We start from the raw sequence: 21,063 nt of genomic DNA on the forward strand, positions 1-21,063 counted from the left end.
AAAAAAATGTCCTTCTAAGAGACACACAGAAAACAGGGAGGAGAAGGAGATCTGAAGACGTAGGCACAGATTAAAGTGATGTGGCATAATCCAAGGAGTTCCAAGGAAAGACCAACAGCCACCAGAAGCTGGAAGAAGGCAAGGAAGGTTCTTTCCTAGAGCTTTCAGGGTAGAATGGCCTTGCTGACATCTTGATTTCAACTTCTGGCCTCCAGAATTGTAAGTGGTGCTGGGGATTGAACCCATGAGTTCTCTACCACTGAGCTACATTCCCAGACTGTTTTATTTATTTATTTATTTATTTTTGAGACAGGGTCTTGATAAATTGCCAAGGCTGTCCTGGAACTTGGGCTCCTCCTGCCTCAGCCTCCCAAATCGGTGGGATTACAGAAGGGTACCACTGCACCTGACAATTTCTGTTGTTTAAAGCCATCGCTGTGTGGTAATTTGTTAAGAAGACACAGAAAATGGATATAGTGGTAGACACCATCTCGAGCAAGTGATGAATATGAACACCCTCAGTAATGGAACAAATCAAAATCATGCATCACTAAATAGAAAATGAAGGCAGGACACAGCACTGCTTCCGTGATACTCCTGCCAAAGACATAAACCTAAATCTGATCATGAGGACACATATTGAGGGACAGTCAACAACATAACTAGACCAAAACCTTCAAAAGTGTAAAGGTCTTAGAAGTCAAGGAAAGCTGGGCACAGTAGTGCACACCTATAACCCCAGCGACTAGGGAGGCTGAGGCAGGAGGATCACAAGTTCAAGGCTAGCCTTAGCAACCTGTGAGACCCTTCCTTTAAAAAGGGAGGTGGTAGTGGTGGGAGGAGGTCTCAAAATATAAAAGAAAAAGGGCTGGGGAGTGGCTCAGTGGTAGAGTCCCCTGGCTTCAATCCCCAGTTCTACAAAAAAAAAAAAAAAAAAGATTTCTATTTTTAATTTTTTTTTTAAAAATGGTGTAGGGTTGAACCAATGCTCCTAAAATTTTTGAGTTTACTTCAGTAACCTGCCATATGGGAAGCATTATGCCAGGTCCTAGGGATACTGAAAAAAAGTAACCATGCTGGTCTATAGTCTGCAGGAGAGAATATCATGGGATGCAGATGAGTGATAGATAGAGTCTAAGGACAGGGTGCTGCCAGAGCACAGGGAACACCTAACTCCAATGGGGTCAGGAGGCAGAGGGAGGGATGCTTAGCATGTGGTATTCTTGCTTTTCTATTAGGAATAATAATAATATTTATAAACTCTCCTTGAAAGATGTTGGGAGTCCTGTCTGGATTGGGAGCCCTGAGGAGGAGAGGAATGTGGAGAATTCAGAGTCTACAGAGCATGGGCGGCTAGTGGGCTCAGCCTCAAGCTCAATCCTGGGAGAGGAAAACCTGGTCTGAAACAGCCTGCTCCAGGAAAACCTCCAAGTAGTATAGGGAAGGACTTGAGGGACCCCCTAGGCAAGGAAGACAGAGATGTGACCAGATTACTATCATTGCTCATAGGGCCCTAGAGCCAACCGGAGGCGCACCGGCCATAGTCACTGCTGTTCAGCATCACATCCTCATCTGGGCTGCGTGCTGAGCAGGGCCCCTGGAGCCGGTCCCAATCTGTTTCCTTCTATTCTTTGACAGGAAGCTCCTGGAGAGCCAACCCCCACCCCACACCCCGCCCCAGTACTCCCTTTCTCTTCTCCACTATGGATAGAGTCTCCACAGAGCAGCTGCCTGCTGGCCACCTACCCAGCTGACATGGGGACCATCGGAGCCAGGCAGCTGTGCTGGGCGATCCTGGGCTTGCTCTTCCTCCAAGGTAAGGAGCGCTTGCCACTTTCCCTTAGTAATTCCCACTCATCCCTCCCCTGGGACACACGCCACACATGCTCTGCATCCATGGATCTGCCTGAGGGAGGGAAATTCCAGACCCTTTCCACAATGGGGATCAGTCTGACTGGGGGGTGGGGTAGGCATTACCAGGCAGGGACAAAACAGAGAAACTATTAAATCCATTTGTGGAAATTTTTTCAGGGAGAACTGGGTCCCTCATAGAGATGGGCCCCCTGAAATGTGAGAAGTAACTGGCTTGGCTTGAGCTTGAGGCTGGAAAGCTCCTTCCAGAAGGTACACAGGCAGGAAGAAGCCTGCAGCTGTTCCATCCAACCTTTCCCTTGGGTCTGGGTGCTATGGTCACCCTATAGATTGTTGGAGTACGAAATTGTGTCCGGGCCTTTACAGATCATCTTTCTTTTTTTTTTTTTTTTCTTTTCTTTCTTCTTCTTTTTTCCCTTGCTGGTGAGAAGTAAGAACTTGGGAATTCTAAAAGCTCAAATCACAGCAAGAAGGCCTAAGGTTAGACACAAAGAACTATTTACCAAAGCAGTTGTGTATAACATTCTCACCCAAGGGGCTAGATGAGATAACTTCCAGAGGAGACGACTCAGAAGCGACACCTCTCAGACAGGTCTCTTGCCAGCTCATGAAGGAGCTCTAATTAGGGAGCAGTTGCTGGTAACCGTGAGAAGTCCAGGACACTCTGACTCACAGGGCAGCAACTTCCCTTTGGTCAATCCACACCCCCCCCCCCCAACCTCCCAAGTCCTCTATGGAAGATTTATGAGGTTGTGTTCAAAGCAGCAGAAAGAGAGAGTGCAAGAGCACTTCTATGGAGAGAGGTGACTGCCCTGATTGGTGGTAGGATGAGAGGGCCTGAGTACCAGAATATTCTGCCTCCTGGAGATATCCGACATTTTTCTGAAAGCCACTGGCTGGGAATAAAACTCTAACCAGGCCTCTCTGCCCACATAGGACAGAGTCAGAGATTTGATCTGGGGCTGAAGGGGAGGCTGTAACAGAAACTGCAGGGGGAGACTCATGAGGCATTTTCAAGGGCCTAGACTTCTCCCAGTTTTCTGACCCACTGCCCTGTCCCAGGCACATACCCAGGCTTTATATACACTCTACCAAAGTGACTAGCCTCCTTGGGTTCCCTAAACCTCTCATCCTCAGAGCTCTGGGCATTTGCTGTCTCCTTCATTTTGGTAAACCGAGGAATCCTTTTGAGCATATTCATGCCCACAGAGACTTGACTGTGGCTACAGAGTCAGGGCCGACTTGTAACTCAGAGGATTTGAGAAAGTGGGGCAAAAATTAAAATGTCTAGCACTGATTGAGCATGTACTGTCAGGCACCGTGTTAAGTGTTGAACATGTGTTTTCTTTTCCTTGCAACAACTTATACGATACTAACATCTCATGGGTTTTTTTTTTGTGTTTATTAATTAATTAATTTTGGCCCTGGGGATTGAATCCAGGACTTTGCCCATGCTAAGCAAATGAGCCCCACCACTGAGCCACACCCCTATCCCCTCATAAAAATTGCATTTTAAAGAAAACTGAGGCCGATGTCAGACAGTGAGTGAGTGACAAAGGCAGGATTTGAACCCAAGCTTGTCAGACTGTAAAATCCATGATTTTACCTACTAAACATGCTGCTCTGAGGAAAACAGAGGGATAGGGAAGTGGTAGATTGGGAGGAAATGAAGCAGGGAGGGGTTAGGGAATGGAGACCAGGAAAATCAGAAATTCCCTTGGCCACAGTTCTTTGGGTGTCTACATGCCAAGTGGTCAGAGGTACCTGGCCTGCTGAAAAAAACCTGACTCTAGTTCCTCGCTTACTTGCAAGTGAACCTTTGCAGGTGAATCTTTACAGGTGACAAGTCGAGGGAGCAGAAGGAGACAGGAGTCAAAGAGAGGGCAGGCAAATGAGACTTGAAGCTTGTGACTTTGGAACTCCTTCCAAGATGCTAGACAGGTTTCTTTCTAGGTAAATGCTGAAGTTGGTGCATTGTGACCACTTCTTGCAGCACTTCGATGATGTGTAAGATACACTGGATCAGTAACTGATAGTGTTAAGGTGCGCTATGGGTTGAAAGTCTTCCCCAAGTTATCCCTAGCTAGAAAGGCTTCTTTCTAGCCTGGGGTGTCTATAAGTTTTAACTCCTCTCTCTATCCTTCACCCACAAAGGAATGTGGTTGTCAGATTGTGCCCTGATAAAACATGGCCTAGGGTTTGGGCAAGCTTGGGCTTGGAAACAATTAATTCCACACTCTCTATGTGATAGCCCCATGGAGAAAGGCAGTGGCTTAAGAAAAATAAACAAACCAGCAGGCTGCCACAGGCCGGGGTGGGCTCCTGGCACCCAGCCGCCTCCATCCACCCAGGTTTGGGCTCGATGCTTCCCTGATGATGATAGGCCACAGGAGCAGAAGGGCCAGGCAGGGGCCTTCGGCCCAGGCTGAGTAAAGGGACGGGAACCCAGCTGGGCGGCTCCACTTCCCCACGTTGTTTTCCTTTCACATTGTTCACAGGTTTCAAGAATGATTTCATTGTGGAAAGTGAGCAAACCCAACTGACCCTTGAGGGCCCACATCCACAGCAGGATACAGATAGGGGACCATAAGCACACACACATCTGTAATAAAAAAAAACCCACGACACACACATAAATGTACTAAATGGCTAATGAGGGCTTCTGACCCGGGACTCCTAGTAACTGACTCCTCTCTGGGTTTGGTCAATAATGACCATTTCCAAAGAAGCCTCTGCCTGTGAAAGTAAACTGGTAGGTAGCTCCTTATAGAGCTTCTTTGCCTCCTGTACACACCTCAGAACCTGCTTCCTGTGCAGGCCCCTACCACTGGCTGGGAAGAGGGGAGAGAAAGAGAGAGAGAGAGAGAGACACACACACACACACACACCCTAATATAAGCATTAAACCCACCCCAAACCCATTTCATTCATTCACCTTCCCATCTCCTCCCCTTGGGAGAACAATCTTCACAGAGGAAAATTAATGGCCTGAGCAATAGTATAGGGTGCACATTAGCCTAGAGACCTGGAATCCTGGGTCCTTGTCCAGTCATGCCAGGCTACTGGCTCTCTCTCTTTGAACATGCCATTAGTTTAAAATAACCTTCCTCTGGGCTGGGTAGAGTGCTTTCCTAGCATGCATGAGATTGGGTTCAATCCCCAGTACCACAAAAAACAAAAACAAAAATCCTTCCCCCGATCTTGTGTGAGGTTGGTACCGTACCCATAGATTGGTCAAGAGCCAGGAAAGGACTCTGGGACTCTGGACCATGAGGTGGTGGTGATGATGCAATTGAGTCCCATTTCTAATGGAAGCCAACACCATGAGCTGGAGACCTATCCTTTAGCCCTCTGCCATGTGCGCCTTCCTTCCAGTCCATGAAAATCCAGACTGCTCAGGGTAGGATCCAACTTGTGGGTCCTATTCTAGCAACTGGGCCTAGAAGCTTAGGAAAGGTGAGAGGAGCGCTAGGCCAGTTTAGCACTGACCCCAGGGCTCTGGGGCTGGGGGCACAGTTCTCAGTGGCTCGTCTAAGGCTGAGCTCACAGAGGGATATTTTTCACTTGGCCCAGCCTAACATGTCTTGAAAAAGGAGAGAAATGAAGGGGGTGGAGGACGGGTAGGAAGAAAGACCAGAAAATGCCAGATATAGAGAAGAAGAGAAGGGCATAGAGAGCTAGGAGGTAGCAGACCCTTCAACCTAAGATGATCTGTTTCAGGACCCTTTAGCAGTTTAAGTCTGGTCACGGAGCCAACTTCTCCCAATACAGGTGAGTGAGTGTGCTTGCCTGGGGGCCTTCCCTCTCCCCAACCCCTTCCCCCAGCCATTCAAACCTGTTTAAAGCTCCAGAGTTCTTGGATGGGCAAGGGATTGGGGTGTCATCAAACCTGCTTAACCCCCAACTCTCCATCTGCCTCCATCCTTGCAGGAGAAAAATCTTCCTCCGAGTTTGGCAGCCCAAGGCTTCTTTTCAGCTCCAGTATCCCAGGTACTCGGCCTTTGATACCACAAATGCCATCCAGGGAAGAACTGGGGAGGACCCAGACACTGCATCTTCTCTACAGGAGACTATAGACCAGTGGGGGAAGGGACAAGCCTACAATTCCTACATTAGCAATTTTTATAAAGCAGGGGGAAAGTTCATGGGTAAGAGTAAAAAATGCTGTAGAGGCCAGACAAATATCAGCCTTCAGACTTGGGGGGCCAGGGATGATTCCCAGAGGCATTGGCCTCCAAAACTGAACAAAGAAGGAGTTATGAATAGGTGAAGGTGGTGAGGTGGAGGATGATGGGGTATGTGCCAGGCAGAATAAACATCAAGGGTAAAGGCCCAGAGGTGAACCAGAGAATGACCGCTTCTGGAGTTGTAAGCAGGAAAGAAGAGGAGGATTTTGGACTAATGAGCCCTCTCTGTGCACGGGCTGCCTGAGGCCCTGAGCAGGCCATTTGTGTTTCCTAATGCATAGCAACTTCGCAGAAGACCCCACAAAGCCCCCTGGGATCCAGGAACCCTGTAACAGGGAGATCAAGTGTCACAGATGGGCACTCCTTTAAGAACCTGACTCAGGCCCAGGCACAGAAGCACACAGCGGAACTTAGTGAGTACCCAGGGTGGGAGGGGCAGGGGGTGAAGAACCCTGGGTTACATCTGGGTGGGGTCCTTCTTCCCCTCCTTGGGAGGCAGAGGTGTGGGGGTCTTGAGGCCAGGAGCCGCATCAGTTGCACCTTAGTTTGGAAATAATGAAAGAGATTGGAGAGGAGTTGAGACAGGAAGTTAGGCCTGGCCACAGAGAAGGCAAAATGAGACTGGACCTGGGACCAAGAAAGGCATAGATGAAGAGAAGAAGGGGCTGGAGGGCAGAAAAGGTGGAGAAAGGCCATGCTTCTCAGACAAGGCTGGGGAGGGTGGACACCCTCTGTTGTGGCCACCTGTTTCCCGCACAGGCACTGGAGCTCCACACAGCAGTAGCAGCAGTGGCGGAGGAGGCAGCAGCGCAAGGGGAGGTATGTCCTACATGGCAAAGAGGGGGGTTGGAGATGTCTTGTGGCCCTTTCTCTCAAGCTGTCCCTTGGCTCTTGGATAGTTTACTCTCCAGACTTATTTGGGAGGGGGGGTGAGGAGAGATAAGGAAATGGAACAGCAGTCTGGCCTGAGATACAATTAGTTGAACAGGGGAGGAGTGGAGTGACATGCCACTTTTTAAGAGGGCCCAACACCTGTACTGTCTCCTTAACTGACAACCCAATTTGTTGAATCATCTCCAATCCTTGGCAAAACACAGACAACTCTACTTAGCCTGATCTGGCTTCCTAGCTCTAAAGCATAAATCCTTTTCCTGTGGGCTCCAAAGAGTAGTGGAAAACATCCTGAACCTTCTGGAATCCTCTGAAACCAGTAACGTGAGCAACTAGCAGTGCTGTTCAGATGAGCCCACATCTTCACAGTCCACATTTCCAACCTCTATCCCCATGAGATCTGGCCAGAGTGGCAAGGAAGTCTTGTAGGGTGTGGCTCTGTAGCCTTGTATATGGGGAGCAGGAGAGAAGCTAGCTGTCTTTGGTGGCTGTGTCAGCACCCTTCACTGATACATCAAACCCACTCTGTTTCAGAAACATCTCAAAATGATACTTCTAATTCAGTCACCATGGACTCAAGTATGATGGAAGACTTGACCATCCTGCCTAGCCCCACATTAGCAACTGTGCTCACTGTGGCTGCCTTTGGTGAGAAAGGAAGATTAGGACGTGGGGATAGGATCTGGGTCTGAGCACACAAGTTCAAATCTTACCCGTTTGTTCCAGGAGGGACTGGCTTATGAACAAGGCACTGATGGAAGAAAGGTTCCATTGGCCCTCTAGCCAGCTCTTTTTGGCTGTGCTGGACTCCATGTTCTTATGACAGGAGGGAGCTAGGCTGTAAAGCCCACTCCAGCCAGGGACAGCAGGCTGATAGCTCATTTGTTCAGCAGAGAAGTGAAATTCACTTTGTTCCCTGAGCCTGTCTATATAGTACTTAGCCAGGAAGGGTATTCTGGACTCTTGTTGCCCCCTCTTGTCCCCTGTCATCATCTTTCCTTAACCCCATTCTTTTCCCTGTTCAGGTGTGATCAGCTTCATTGTCATCTTGGTGGTTGTGGTGATCATCCTAGTCGGTGTGGTCAGTCTAAGGTTTAAGTGTCGGAAGAACAAGGAGTCAGAAGGTATATGTCTTTCCCCTGTGCTGGGGGACCTGGAGCCCAAGGCCAAGGTGGACACCCAGTTCAGGCTGAGGGAAGGAATGGCACAAGCCTATAAGCCCCATGGATGAGTTGGAAAGATCCCCTTGGGGGGGCTTTGAGGGGAAGGCTGAAATTCTGAATTATAGCAAGTGACCCTAATGTATGTCCTTGCATTTTTACAGATCCCCAGAAACCAGGGAGTTCAGGACTATCTGAAAGGTAAGACTGTCAGAAGTTCAAGGGAGGCATCTTCTATCTGACCCCCTTTTTCTCTACTCCAAAAGGAAAACACTTCCTGCCTCACACACACATGCGTGCACACACACACACACACCCCACATCACACACCACACATCACGTACACCTCACACATATATATACACCCCATACATACTCACCATACAAATCATACATCACACACCACTGACACACACACACCATAATCCTGCCGCCTTTACTGAGGCCGGGGGTAGGTGTAGGAAGGCCAGTGGCGGACCTGAAAAGAAACAACCAAGTGACACGAGATGGATGGGAACTCTTCTTATTTGATACCAGGAATTGAACCCAGTGCTTAACCACTGAGCCCTGTCCCCAGTCCTTTTTATGTTTTATTTTGAGACAGGGTCTCCCTAAGTTTCTTAGGGCGTCGCTAAATTGCTAAGGCTGGCTTTGAACCTGTGATACTGCTGTCTCATCCTCCTAACCTGCTGGGATTCCAGGCAAATGCCACGCCTGCCTCCCCACCCCAAGGAACTCTTCAGCTCCAGGGCTAAGCCCTTAATGATAATTATAGGAATGCAGATTCTAAGATAAGACCTCTCTTCTAAGTTTAGGAACCTTTTATTGACTGGGCCACTCGTAATAGTATGTAATGTGCAATATGAGCTCAAATCCTTCCAACAATTCTCCAAGGTAAATGTAACTTCATTTTATATAATTAAAAAACTGAGGGTTTCAGCTGTGGTGGCACATTCCTAAAATCTGAGCTACTTGGGAGGTTGAGGCAGCAATTTAGCAAGACCCTGTCTCAAATTTAAAAAATAAAAAGGGCTGGGGGTGTAGCTGGGGGTGTATCTCAGTCGTAGAGTGCCCTGGGTCCAATCTCCAATACCAAATATAAAAAATAAAATTTAAAAATTGAGGCTGTAGGGAAGTTGTAACTTGATCAAGATCAAATCAGTAATGGGTAGTAAATGCAAGTCTTTGAAGCTTCAAAGCTCACTCTTTTAAAAAAAAATTATTTATTTTTTAGTTGTAGTTGGAAACAATACCTTTATTCCATTCATTTAGTTTTACATGGTGCTGAGGATTGAACCCAGGGCCCCGCGCATGCTAGGCAAGCGCTCTACCTCTGAGCCACAATGCCAGCCCCTCAAAGCTCACTCTTGGTTCACTATGGTGCACCCCCTAAATATAGATGTTTTTGAAGCCCCCCCCCCCCCCCGCGCCCCTGCTGGGTTCCTTGCCTCTCATTGCCCTTCCAGCTTCTTTCTGTAACACAAACTTCCTTCCTGCCCCAGCTGCTCCACAGCCAATGGAGAAAAAGACAGCATCACCCTCATCTCCATGAAGAATATCAACATGAATAACAGCAAAGGCTGCCCCTCAGCAGAGAAGGTACATTCATCTATTTCCTTCCTTCTCCAAATTCATCTTTCCCTCCTCCTGCTCCTATTTTCAGGCTCTGGTTCTTGGTCAGCAAGGAAATACTTCCAAAGACCCATGTTCTTCTGCCCTTTCCCCTACCCTCCCCTTCCTAAGAAGTTCACCCTTCCTCATTATGTATTCATTTTGCAGGTTCTTTAAAAGTGACTTTGGTCCCCATGGGTCCAAGGATGATGCAGCTGTTCCATGACTATAAGGAGGAAGAGATGAAATTGATAGAGGCAATAAACCATATATAAATTATTATTTTATTGTTTTGTGTCTGCTCCTGGATCTAAAGGACACTGGCACTCCTCCAGATATGGCAGCAAGCTTCCAGCATGAGAGACTGCTTCCCACACAGACAGAAATATGGCCTGGTCCTCTTCTTTCTAGAGTCATACGAAGGAGTAGCCTATAAAGCAAGAAGAAGGAAAAATACCGCAGTGGACTGATCCTTTATACTTGCATTAAAATTATTTTCTAGTCTGCAGTCTAATTTCTTTTAAGGTCTATGTTTCTATGCACATTTCTTCCTCTTTGTGTGTGTGGTACAAATACAGGACCTCATACTTTCAAGCACTTTATCACTGAGCTACATCCCCAGTCCTTTTTGTGTTTTGAGACAGGATCTCCCTAAATTGCCCTGGCTGGCCTTGAATTTGTAATCCTCCTGTATCAGCCTCCTGAGTTGCTGGGATTACAAGTGTGCACCACCATGCCTGTCTCCCTTGTACATTTTTTAACATTCCAGAAGCTTTCCAGCTTTCTTTACTAGGCCAAGCATTCATACCTCTTTCTGCTTCTGTGGGAAGCTCTCTGAGAAATGTGGGAGAGGAACTTTTTATTCAGTCTGCCTCTGTTCACCTATTTTATTAAGTGGGGTTGAGGTAACTGACTGACCTACTCAACAGAAATGAGACACAAGGGACTGTAAACAGAGACCAATCATCACCAATAAAAAGGTTTTTTGAAGTGCTGGGGATTGAACAATCACCTTACCACTGAGCCACATTCTCAGCCCAGGCAATACAAAGTTTTAAATCTGTAGAATAAAAACAAGGGAAGCACAATCCATTTTGACTAAGAAACTCCAGGAGTGAAAGCTGAATGAAATTCAAGTGTCCTCTGCCAGCATGGATACACTTCATTTTGGCTCTGAGCATGAGATGAGCACTGGGAAGATTTACTTCAAGGATAGGTCTTTAAGGACCAAAAACCCACACATTTGACCTTTGACTGACATTGTGTTTGTGTCCTAGAAACATAATAAAGGATTGCAGACATACTGTGAAGTCATTAAAAAGAAAGGAAATATCTGTTTTCTTAGTAATAGTCATGTCTACCATGTCATTGGTTTGGAAATGAATCAAGAGAAGTCATCTGTGTGTATCTAATCTACTGCTAATAAGCAGTTTAGGACACAGGGAGAATGGAGCTTACTCACCTGCAGGAACAGTATGCTATTTTCTTCTGGCTTTGACTTCATAAAGTGGTATGAGACAGAATGTCTACAACAAAAAGTTTTGTTTTATTTGTCTCAGTTAAACTATAAAATACTAGGCATGGTGGTACATGCCTATAATCCCAGGAACTCAGGAGGCTGAGGCAGAAGAATTGCAAGTTCAAAGTCAGCCTCAGCAATTCATATAGGCCCTCATCAAGTTAGCAAGGCCCTGTGTCAAAATAAAAAATAAAAAGGACAGGGGGTGTAGCTCAGTAAGGTGCCACTGGATTCGATCCCTAGTGCCCAAAACCCCTCCAAAAAACTATTAAAGTGGGCTAGGCACGGTGGCACACACCTATTGTCTCAGTGGCTCGGGAGGTTGAGGGAGGGTAGAGGGAGATACAAAAGAGAGCTTGTTGGGGACTGAAGGTGTGTAGCTCAGTGGTACAGCATCTGCTTTGCATGTACAAGGCTGTAAGTTCAATCGTTAGCACCAAAAATAAATAATAAAGTGAGGTGGCTGGACTACTTGGCTTTCACTAACTTCTTTTGTTTTATATCCCACAGTTCTGTGAACTCTAGATCTAAGAAAAAAAAAATGAATGAATGAATGAAATGAATCTGTTGAGCAGAGTTTACTCTGGTGGGAGCCAGAGACACGACCTAGGTGTCACTGGCAAGTTTTTAACATTCTCAGGAATTCCTTCTCTCCTCACAAGCTACTGGGTAGGTAAAATGAAATAACAAGTGGAGATACTTGGGAAGTAAAGTACTCATCAGCAATTGTAGCAGACAGTCTAAAGCAGTACCACCCAGGTCCCACTTCAGGACTAAGATATTTGTTCCCCAATTGCAGCAGTGTGCTGGCCATAGAGAGCTTTTGGCTGCTTGATGGCTGGCTGGTGGGGATGAGGGAAGGGATGAAAACCTGGACCCCTTGCCTCAATTTTCCCCCCTGCTCAATCCTGCTCCTCTTACTCTTCACAACTGTAGTTTTCAGAAGCATCACCAATAAACCCTCAGTAGGCAAATCTCAGCATTTCAGTCATTTCCTAGAGAATCCAACCTATGTAGCAATACTACAGCATTTTTAAAAAAATAATTCACATACATTTGATTTATACCACACTGCAAAAGGCACATGACTTACTAGTCAGTTCCAATACAAAAATCTATCACTGGGATAGAACCCTCCAGGTGATATAACAATGTATAAAAAAGTCTTGGATTCTGTTTAGGGCACTTATTCAAATGCTTAGCATACTGAACTAATTGGTCAAGTGTGTGGGTCTCACTCTAGATAATTCAGTCAGCGTCTCCATTATAAGGCCACAGATTTCTCCTGACTCTGGACAATGTCCTGCAAATATGAGCTGTTAGTCATAAGGTATTTATATGTGTGGGAGAAGGGGTGAACTGGTATTAATATCTTTGGGTTTAAAAGGCTCTTACCCTACTGCTGACACTGCAGTACCACATTAGCCATGTTGATTTTCCTGCTGCTAAGTAAACTTTATACTTTGGGAAGGGGTTGAGGATGAACTCAATGCTGAATTCTGCTCTTGAGCAAACTATGTTAGAGGGGGTTATTTGGGAGGATACTTTTATTTATGCAAATACAAGACCCCACCTCTGACAGGAAATCCGAGTGTAGCTTTCTGCTGCCCTTGCAGCTTCCCTAAGACCACATCTCCTCCTTGTTGTCTAGACAACAGGATGGTGGCCATTTACAAATGACTTCCTCCCTTTTCTGATATAGGACTACATGGTCCTAAAGCAGGAGCAAGTGGTGGGGTGGGGAGATTTATGTAAAGTGTCCTCTCATTTATTCCCCAATCCTATGGGAGGGCAACCAATACACCAGCTCAGGCACACAGGCCCCATGGACGGGAGGACTATTTTCCCAGTATCTTTCTTTCAGGCCTGGATGGGGCAGAACTCAGTCTTACAGGGCACATCGAAAACCTCTGGATCAACAGGAAAAATTCACTACAATTCAACAAGTATTTTTTTAAAGTAAGTGTAGAAAATGGGAAAACCTGGCTGCAGGCCTCCTTGTCCTAACTTTGGCACACAATTTCCCAAAATCAGGCTATTCCTAAAACATTCTATGTGAATCTGTCGGAAAACATTTATGACTCATTTTACCAGTCTTTCCTGGGTTTGTGGATATCCTCCTTTTTATTTTATTATTAGGGGTTAAACCCAGGGCTTTGCATATGCTAGGAAAGTGCTCTACCACTGAGCTATATTCCCAGGACTTTTTATTTTGAGACAGGGTCTCACTAAGTTGCCAGAACAGCCAAAACTTGCAATCCTCCTGCCTCAGCTTTCCCAGTACCTGGAATTACAGGTGTGTACCACTATACCCAGCCTTTCCATTACCTGGATTCTGCTCCTAACTAGTTTCTTTATTCATGGTACCCCTTCTCAATCCTGCACTCCCCCTCTCAGCCAAATACCCATGACTTCATGATATTGAGACATCTCTGAGTACCTGTAGACTTTAACCATGTGATTCTGGCTCCAAGTTGCAGTCCATCTCAGCTGGCCATCTTCTCGAGCAGGCTGTCTACCCTCCCAGAACCAAAAAAAAACTTCCTTATATACAACCACCTGCTGGATGTTACTGATTAGGTTCCTGAGCCACAGATCACAAGTAGCTCCTTCAGGATCTAGATTTCTGTAATCACACTGCTGCCTGGAATATATAAGCTGGTCATAGGCCCACGGTCCCAGCATAGAGCCTTTGACTCATCTTATGGTTTGGGTGCCTCCCTTGCCACTCAAGAGTATAACAATCTAATTGTGATGGACGTTTCTTCTCATATTTTTGTCATCTTCTGCTCTTTCTGAAATATGGGATAATCACTGGTTTTGGCTGCTGGTTCAGGGGTTAGGGTGAAGGGAAAAGCAGCTTTCCCTCCATTCTTGGTAGTGTTATGCTTCTTTCCTGCTTGTAGTAATTTTGCCACATATATATGCTCGGGAGTCCAGTTAGTCATAACCATGACCTTATGACATACTCCAGTATAGACATGCCCAGTATACACTCCTACATTTTTAAAAATATTCTTCTTTAGTTGTAGATGGACACAATGACTTTATTTATTTATTTTTAGGTGGTATTGAGGATCAAATCCAGTACCTCACCTGTGTTAGGTGAGCACTGTACCACTGAGCCACAACCCCAACCCTACATCCCTACTGTTAATTTGCTATAACAAAACACATACAAAAAAATGATTTCTCGCTGGGCACAGTGGCACACACACCTGTAATCCAAGCTACTCAGGAGGCTGAGGCATGAGGATCATAAGTTTGAGGCCAGCCTGGACAACTTAGTGAAGCCCTATCTCAAAATAAAATTTAAAAAGGGGCTAGGGCTCGGCTCACACTTGTAATCCCAGAGGCTCTAGATGCTGAGGTAGGATTATTGTGAGTTCAAAGCCAGCCTCAACAAAAGTGAAGCACTAAGCAACTCAGTGAGACCCTGTCTCTAAACAAAAAATATAAAATAGGGCTGAGGATGAGGCTCAGTGGTCAAGTGCTCCTGCTTCAATCTCCAGTATCCCCTACCCCCCCCCCAAATGGGCTGGGGAAGTAGCTCAGTGGTAGAGCATCTACTATCATATATGAGGTCCTGGATTCAACCCCCAGAACCACACACAAACACACACAAATGTTTCTCTTTCACCAAGCTAGTTCATAATGGTTGGCTACAATGTATTAAACACATACTACATGCAATATAAGATACTAAATACAAACACTCTTATTATATTCTATAACAATCTTATTCAGATCTCTCAACAACTATGCTAATTCTCCCTGCTCAGTCAAATGAAAATGATCCAATATCAGTGCTTATTGGGATTGGGGGCACTGCAGAGCACTATCTTAAGGACTTGTTTTGTAATTGATGCTACAAATGACACAAGCACTTAGTGGTCAATTAGTTTGGTAGTTTTCAAATAGTGGGTTTTTTTTTTCCTTTAGTAGACCACAAAATGTAAGCCAGAAAAAAGCAGAGCTACTTTGATTGAAGAAGCAAAGAAAGGTAAGATGCTAGAGCCTTCCCTGATGTGCCTTCCTTCCCCTTCCCACTCTCCATATAAGATCCCAGAGACAGGATTGGGGATGTAGCTCAGTGGTAGAGCACTTATCCAGTACTGCAAGGCTCTAGGTTCAATCTCCTGCACTGCAAAATAAGATAGATAGATAGATAGATAGATAGATAGATAGATAGATAGATAGATAAAATTAAAACCACCAATCTAATCTAATCTAACCTCATAGGTGAGATGTATGTGAGGACTTGGGTTCAAACCCCAATATAATTCCCATCCAAAAAATTCTATAAGGTGGAAATAATCTTACAGGTAAGAAAACTGAGGCCAAAGGAGAAGAAGGGAGTTGGCCAGGGCCACACAATGATTTGTTGCAGGGAATTGCTGGAATTGCATGCCATTTGGGACTTTTCCTCTTCCAGTTCCTGTCCAGGGTTATCCATCATCACCACACCTACCCCACTCCCCCAAAAGCCTAAGTTGCTGCTGCTATCATAATTGATTTAGTCTTCTTGGGTGAAGCTCTGAATGAATTCCAGTTTTTTTCAGGTGTATTTTTGTTTGTTTTTGAGATGACAGTTTTGCCATTTCCTAGATCTGATCTTTGGACATTCCAACCCACCCACATCTTCCTGCATGCATGAGTCAGTGAATGAGGATACTGTAGCCAGTAGAGCCATCCAGACCTTTTTCTTTTTTTCTTTCCTTCTTTCTCTCTCTCTCTCTCATATTTATTTTTTAGTTGTAGTCGGACACAATACCTTTGTTTTATTTATTTATTTTTATGTGGTGCCGAGGATCGAACCCAGGGCCTCGCATGTGCTAGGCGAGTGCTCTACTGCTGAGCCACAACCCTAGCGCCTCTCTCTCTCTCTCTCTCTCTCTCTCTCTCTCTCTCTCTCTCTCTCCTGGGGATTGAACCCACTTGCTTTACCACTGAGTCACATCCCAGCCCTTTTTAAAAATTTTATTCGTTTATCTTTGTTGTTGTTGTGTTGTTTATGTTTTTTGGTACCAGGGATTGAACACATGGGCGCTTAAACGCTGAACCTCATCCCCAGCCTTTTTTTAATTTTTTGAGACAGGGGTCTTGCTAAATTGCTTAGGGCCTCACTAAATTGAAGCCGGCCTTGAACTTGCAATCCTCCTGCTTTAGCCTCTGCAGTAGCTGGGATTACGTGTGAGGCCCTGGGTTTGATCCTCAGCACCAGATTTGGTACTTCAGAAAAGGAACCGGCCAAAGAAACGCCTGCGTGGGAGAAAAGTCTTGAGCACTGGGTTCGATCATTAGCACCACGTAAAAATAAACAAATAAAATAAAGGTACGCTGTCCATCTACAACTACAAGCGCGTTTCTACTTCATTTTTCTAATTCTAATTTCGTGGCTCTTAAGCTCCCCAGAACTGGAGTGTGCACCCCACAAACCATCTCTGAATCTCTGGGGCCCAACACAGACTTCACACTGAACAGGAATTGGTGTATTTTAAAAAGGACATCCTGAAGAGTAGAGTCAAATTGTCACCCTCTACCCTATAGATTACGAAGCTCTTCGCAGGCAGGACGCTCAGTTGCGCCTCCTTGGATGCACTGAGGTAGAGGCAGGGCAGAAGCCGCTACTCGCTCTCTACAGGTGAGGAAGTGTCGGTAGCTGCGCAGTGGTCGTTCAGCCGCACCCGCGGCTATTCTCTGGGTCGAGCCCCTCGGTCTATCTGCACCTCCGCAGACCTTTCTCGTGAGGCCTGCCGGGAATTGTAGTCCCGTGTCCCTTGTAGCCCACACAGACAACTACAATGACCAGCGTGCCCCGCGCTCCATGCCCCCCTTCTCTTTCAGCCTCGGACGCCCAGGAGGCTCCAAGCATCTGCTGACTGGAAAAGGATATGGCGGCCACTCTGGGCAGCGGGGAGCGCTGGACCGAAGGTACCAGGTCCTGGCTTGAGGGTGGGATAAGGTGGCATTCCGGAGAAATCAGGGATGGGGCTCCTGAAAGAGCATAAAGGTTGGGATCCTGAGCTCGAGGTGAAGGATGGAGGCCTGTAAGAAGATGCTAAGCTTAAGTAGCATTCCGAAAAGGGTGGAGGACCGCCCAGGATACAGGCCAGAATCCCGGAACGGGAACTCTGGCCCGAGCTAGGGCCCTGGCGGGAACTTAGAGTCACCGGTGACGATTTGTTGCCTCCGGCCCCCAGCCCCGCCCTGCCCCGTGCCCCGCCCAGGGCCCCCGCAGCCATCCTGCCCCTCCTTCACCGGGGTAACTGGAGGGTCCCCCGGGTGCTGCGGTCTCCTGCAGCTTGCTATCTTAACCTTATCTATTACCCCATCAAACTGGGCCGCACGACCCTCAGTCCTGGTTTGATCTTGCCCCTGCAATATGAATCAGGACCTATAGGCTGCCCTTTTCCATCCTATATTATAGCCAAGCAAAAAGTATTGATCCATTACTTACTGTGTTGAACCTATAATGGGGATTTGACAGACATGGGCCTTTGAGCCAACAGAACTGTAGGCTCAATGAGAGAGTTTGAAGGGTTATCAACTAATTACAAAACAAGCCCAGTAAGCCTTGGGCTAACATAGCAAGGTTGAGGGTTTGAAGCACACTGATAAGGCCCAGCACAGCCCTGAGTGTCAAGGGAGGCTTCTTGAAGTAAATGTTACAAATGATGGTATGAAGGATTCATTGGAGTTAGGCCCACTTATAGGAGGAGTGTCAGGGAGCAGTGGGTAGTCACTGAAGGATGTTAAGCAGGAAATGATGTTTTTAAAGCCTTTCCCCGATTCTCCAGACAAGACATGAGGCTCTGCTCTCTTTGAATTCATGAAACTCTCTTTACATTCTGCTGGTGTTATGATTTATTGAATCCTCTCCTATTAAACTAACCTCTTTGTGGTTAGGAGTAGGTCTTACTCCTACATTCCCCCCTGAACTATCTAGCCAAGTTTCTTTGTATGTATAATTGTTAGTTTAAAATAATTGAGTTTCTCTTTACTTTAAATCTTAGGAGTAAGAGGCATTGCAAAAAAAGTTTCATTTTCTGAGCAATGTTGCTTCTGACCATGGAGCAGAGAGAAATAAATTTCCCCCTGTATTGCACTAGAAGCAGGGTTTTGAGTAGATGCCCCTTTTCTGACTTTATTTGATGATTGACCATTGTTAAGTATGGTAGACTTTCTATACTTCATGTTTCTTTTCTTTGTTCTTCTTTTTCCCTTTGTAGTACTGGGGATTGAATCCAGGGGTACTTTATTACTGGCCTACATCCACAGCCCTATTTATTTATTTACTTTTTAGTTGTTGATAGACCTTTATTTTACTTATTCATATGTGGTTCTGAGAATCGTACCCAGTGCCTCACACATGCCAGGCAAATGTGCTACCCCTGAGCCCCAGCCCCAGCCCTGCCCTTTTTATTTTAAGGCAGGGTCTCACTAAGTTGCAGAGGCTAGCCTGGAACTCGTGATCCTCCTGCAGACTCCCAAGTTGCTGGGAATATAGGCTGTCCTTCATATTTCTAGCATTTCTAAGTTTTTCTTAGCTGCTTTCTCATATTTTCTGTAATAGTTTTCCAGGAAAGATGTTTATTCAGCTTTGTATAGATACTCAAAAGTCATCATGATGGGTATATAGCTTATAATAAAGCATTTGCCTAGCGTGCTCAAGGCCCTAGGTTTACTCCCTAGGACCTCTCCCCTGCAAAAAAAAAAAAAGTCCACATAATGTCCTTTGCCTCTTCCTAATACCATCCTTCTCTTGTCTCCAAGCAACCTCTAAGAGAGTTAAGGCATATAGCAAAGTTGATTTGCAGAGTCAGGCAGAGGCCTTATTAAGAAGCTATTACTTTGCAGCTTACATTGATGCAGTTAGAAGAAACAAATACCCAGAAGACAAACCTCCTGAGAGTCATGACCCCTGTGGTTGCTGTAACTGCATGAAGGCACAGAAGGAAAAGAAGTGCGAGAATGAGTGGAATCAGAACCGACAGGGTGAAGGGAGCTCCACTTATACTGAGGAACAACTGCTTGGGGTACAAAGGTAAGCATGTGGTGAGATGAAATGAATGATTGTATGTAAAGTGCTTAGAAGAATGCCTGGCACAAAGGATGTGCTGTGTAAGTATTGACATTATTACTTCTATTTTTAAAGCACAATAGCTTCTTGACCTCATAGGAAAGACTGGGTAGAAGAGGAATATTGAATATCGGGTATAATGTGAGCTGTCTGCCCTGCTATGGCTTTAAGAGAGGCAGAGGAAACCAGCTAGACATTACAGATATCTGTTAGAACATTTTATCTAACGACCAGAGAATACACATTCTTTTCAAGGATACATAGGATATTCTTCGGAATGGACCATATCTTAGGTCAAAACAAATCTCGATAAATGTTAAAAGATTGAAATCATAAGCCATGATTTCATGGTGGTGCGATGCATACCTGTAATCCCGGTTGCTCAGGAGGCAGAGGCAGGAGGATCTGTGGTTGAGTGCCCCTGGGTCAATTCCTGGTGCAAAAAAAAAAGGAAAAAAGAAAGGAAGAAATCATACAGTGTATATGCTGTGAAATTAATAACAAAAGGAAATTTGGTATACTTACAACCAGTGGAAATTAAACCACAAAGTCCCCAAAAACAATTATGTCATGGCAGATTTAAAAAATCCCTTTTTTGGGGGGGTTGTGGTACTAGGGATTGAACCCAAGGTCTTGAGCATGCTAGGCATGTTGTACCACTGAGCTACACACCCAGCCCCTAGAAAATGCTTTAAGGTGAATGAAAATGAAAATACAATATACCAAAACTATGGGATGCAACTGAAATACTGCTTACAAGGAAATTTATGACTATAAAATTATGAGTTTTGTTTTGTTTTTGAGTTGCAGTTGGACACAATACCTTTATTTATTTATTTTTTTTTACTTTTATGTGGTGCTGAGGATCGAACCCAGGTCCTAGAATGTGCTAGGTGAGCGCTCTACTGCTGAGCCACAACCCCAGCCCCTACTTATGTGTTTTTTTAAAAAGACCATAAATCGGGGCTGGGGATGTGGCTCAAGCAGTAGCGCGCTCGCCTGGCATGCGAGCGGCCCGGGTTCGATCCTCAGCACCACATACAAACAAAGATGTTGTGTCCGCTGAGAACTAAAAAATAAATATTAAAAAATTCTCTCTCTCTCTCTCTCTCCTTAAAAAGAAAAAAAAAACAATATTAAAAAAAAAAAAAGACCATAAATCAGTAACCTAATCTTCTACCTTAAGAAACTAGAAACAGAACAAAGTAAACACACACAAGCAGGATAAATAGAATAATGTAACATAGAAATAAATGAAGTAGAGAATGGAAAAACAATAGAGAAAGTCAATAAAATCAAGAGGTAGTTCTTTGAAAATATCAACAAAATTGACACATCTTTGGATAGACTGGCCAAGAAAAAAAGAGAGATGGCTCAAATAACTAAAATCAGTAATAAAACAGGGGACATCACTACTACTACAAAAATAAAAAGGATTTTTTTTTTTTTTTTTTTGTACCAGGGATTGAACCCAAGGGCACTTAACCACTGAGCCACATCCCCAACCCTTTTTATTTCTTTATTTTGAGACAGGGTCTCACTAGGTTGCTTACAGCCTCACTAAATTGCTGAGGCTAGCTTTGAACCTTCAGTCCTCCTGCCTGAGCCTCCTGAGTCACTGGGATTAGAGGTGAGCACCACCACTCCCGGCTAAAAAGGATTATAAGAGAATACTATGAACAACAAATTAGATAACCTAGATGAAATACACAAATTCTTCTGTCTGGATTGAGAAATAAT

The 21,063-nt window shown here is 45.3% G+C and overlaps 2 protein-coding genes and 1 long non-coding RNA gene across 3 annotated transcripts in view; 2 read left to right on the forward strand and 1 right to left on the reverse strand.

The window, feature by feature from the left end:
- The first annotated feature begins 1,698 nt into the window (after window positions 1-1,698).
- On the forward strand, window positions 1,699-10,229 carry Ecscr (endothelial cell surface expressed chemotaxis and apoptosis regulator). The gene is made up of 10 exons (XM_027927818.3): window positions 1,699-1,816; window positions 5,593-5,643; window positions 5,803-5,862; window positions 6,341-6,472; window positions 6,819-6,878; window positions 7,485-7,598; window positions 7,976-8,074; window positions 8,275-8,311; window positions 9,613-9,709; window positions 9,890-10,229. The coding sequence occupies exons 1-10, from the start codon at window positions 1,756-1,758 to the stop codon at window positions 9,896-9,898; spliced, it is 720 nt and encodes a 239-aa protein (XP_027783619.1). The 5' UTR covers window positions 1,699-1,755; the 3' UTR covers window positions 9,899-10,229.
- LOC139705775 (uncharacterized) lies at window positions 10,111-19,759 on the reverse strand. The gene is made up of 4 exons (XR_011707597.1): window positions 19,690-19,759; window positions 13,681-17,237; window positions 11,184-11,247; window positions 10,111-10,151 (listed from the first exon to the last, which is right to left on the reverse strand). It is a non-coding gene; the product is annotated as an uncharacterized lncRNA (long non-coding RNA).
- Window positions 17,086-21,063, forward strand: part of Dnajc18 (DnaJ heat shock protein family (Hsp40) member C18) — a 30,430-nt gene continuing 26,452 nt past the window's right edge. The window contains exons 1-2 of the mRNA XM_027927991.2: window positions 17,086-17,174; window positions 19,101-19,287. Of these exons, the coding sequence (XP_027783792.1) occupies window positions 17,135-17,174; window positions 19,101-19,287 (227 nt within the window). The 5' untranslated portion in view covers window positions 17,086-17,134. The remainder of the gene's footprint in view (window positions 17,175-19,100; window positions 19,288-21,063) is intronic.

The sequence above is a fragment of the Marmota flaviventris genome, chromosome 5, assembly GCF_047511675.1.
Source record: "Marmota flaviventris isolate mMarFla1 chromosome 5, mMarFla1.hap1, whole genome shotgun sequence".
Taxonomy (NCBI): Eukaryota; Metazoa; Chordata; class Mammalia; order Rodentia; family Sciuridae; genus Marmota; species Marmota flaviventris.

What these genes read in the sequence shown, in the direction of transcription:
- Ecscr (XM_027927818.3), top strand. Translation starts at nt 1,756, where the DNA reads ATGGGGACCATCGGAGCCAGGCAGCTGTGCTGGGCGATCCTGGGCTTG. An exon ending in GGGCTTGCTCTTCCTCCAAG is followed by an intron (nt 1,817 to 5,592) that starts GTAAGGAGCGCT and finishes GATCTGTTTCAG; the next exon opens with GACCCTTTAGCAGTTTAAGT. An exon ending in GCTCACTGTGGCTGCCTTTG is followed by an intron (nt 7,599 to 7,975) that starts GTGAGAAAGGAA and finishes TTCCCTGTTCAG; the next exon opens with GTGTGATCAGCTTCATTGTC.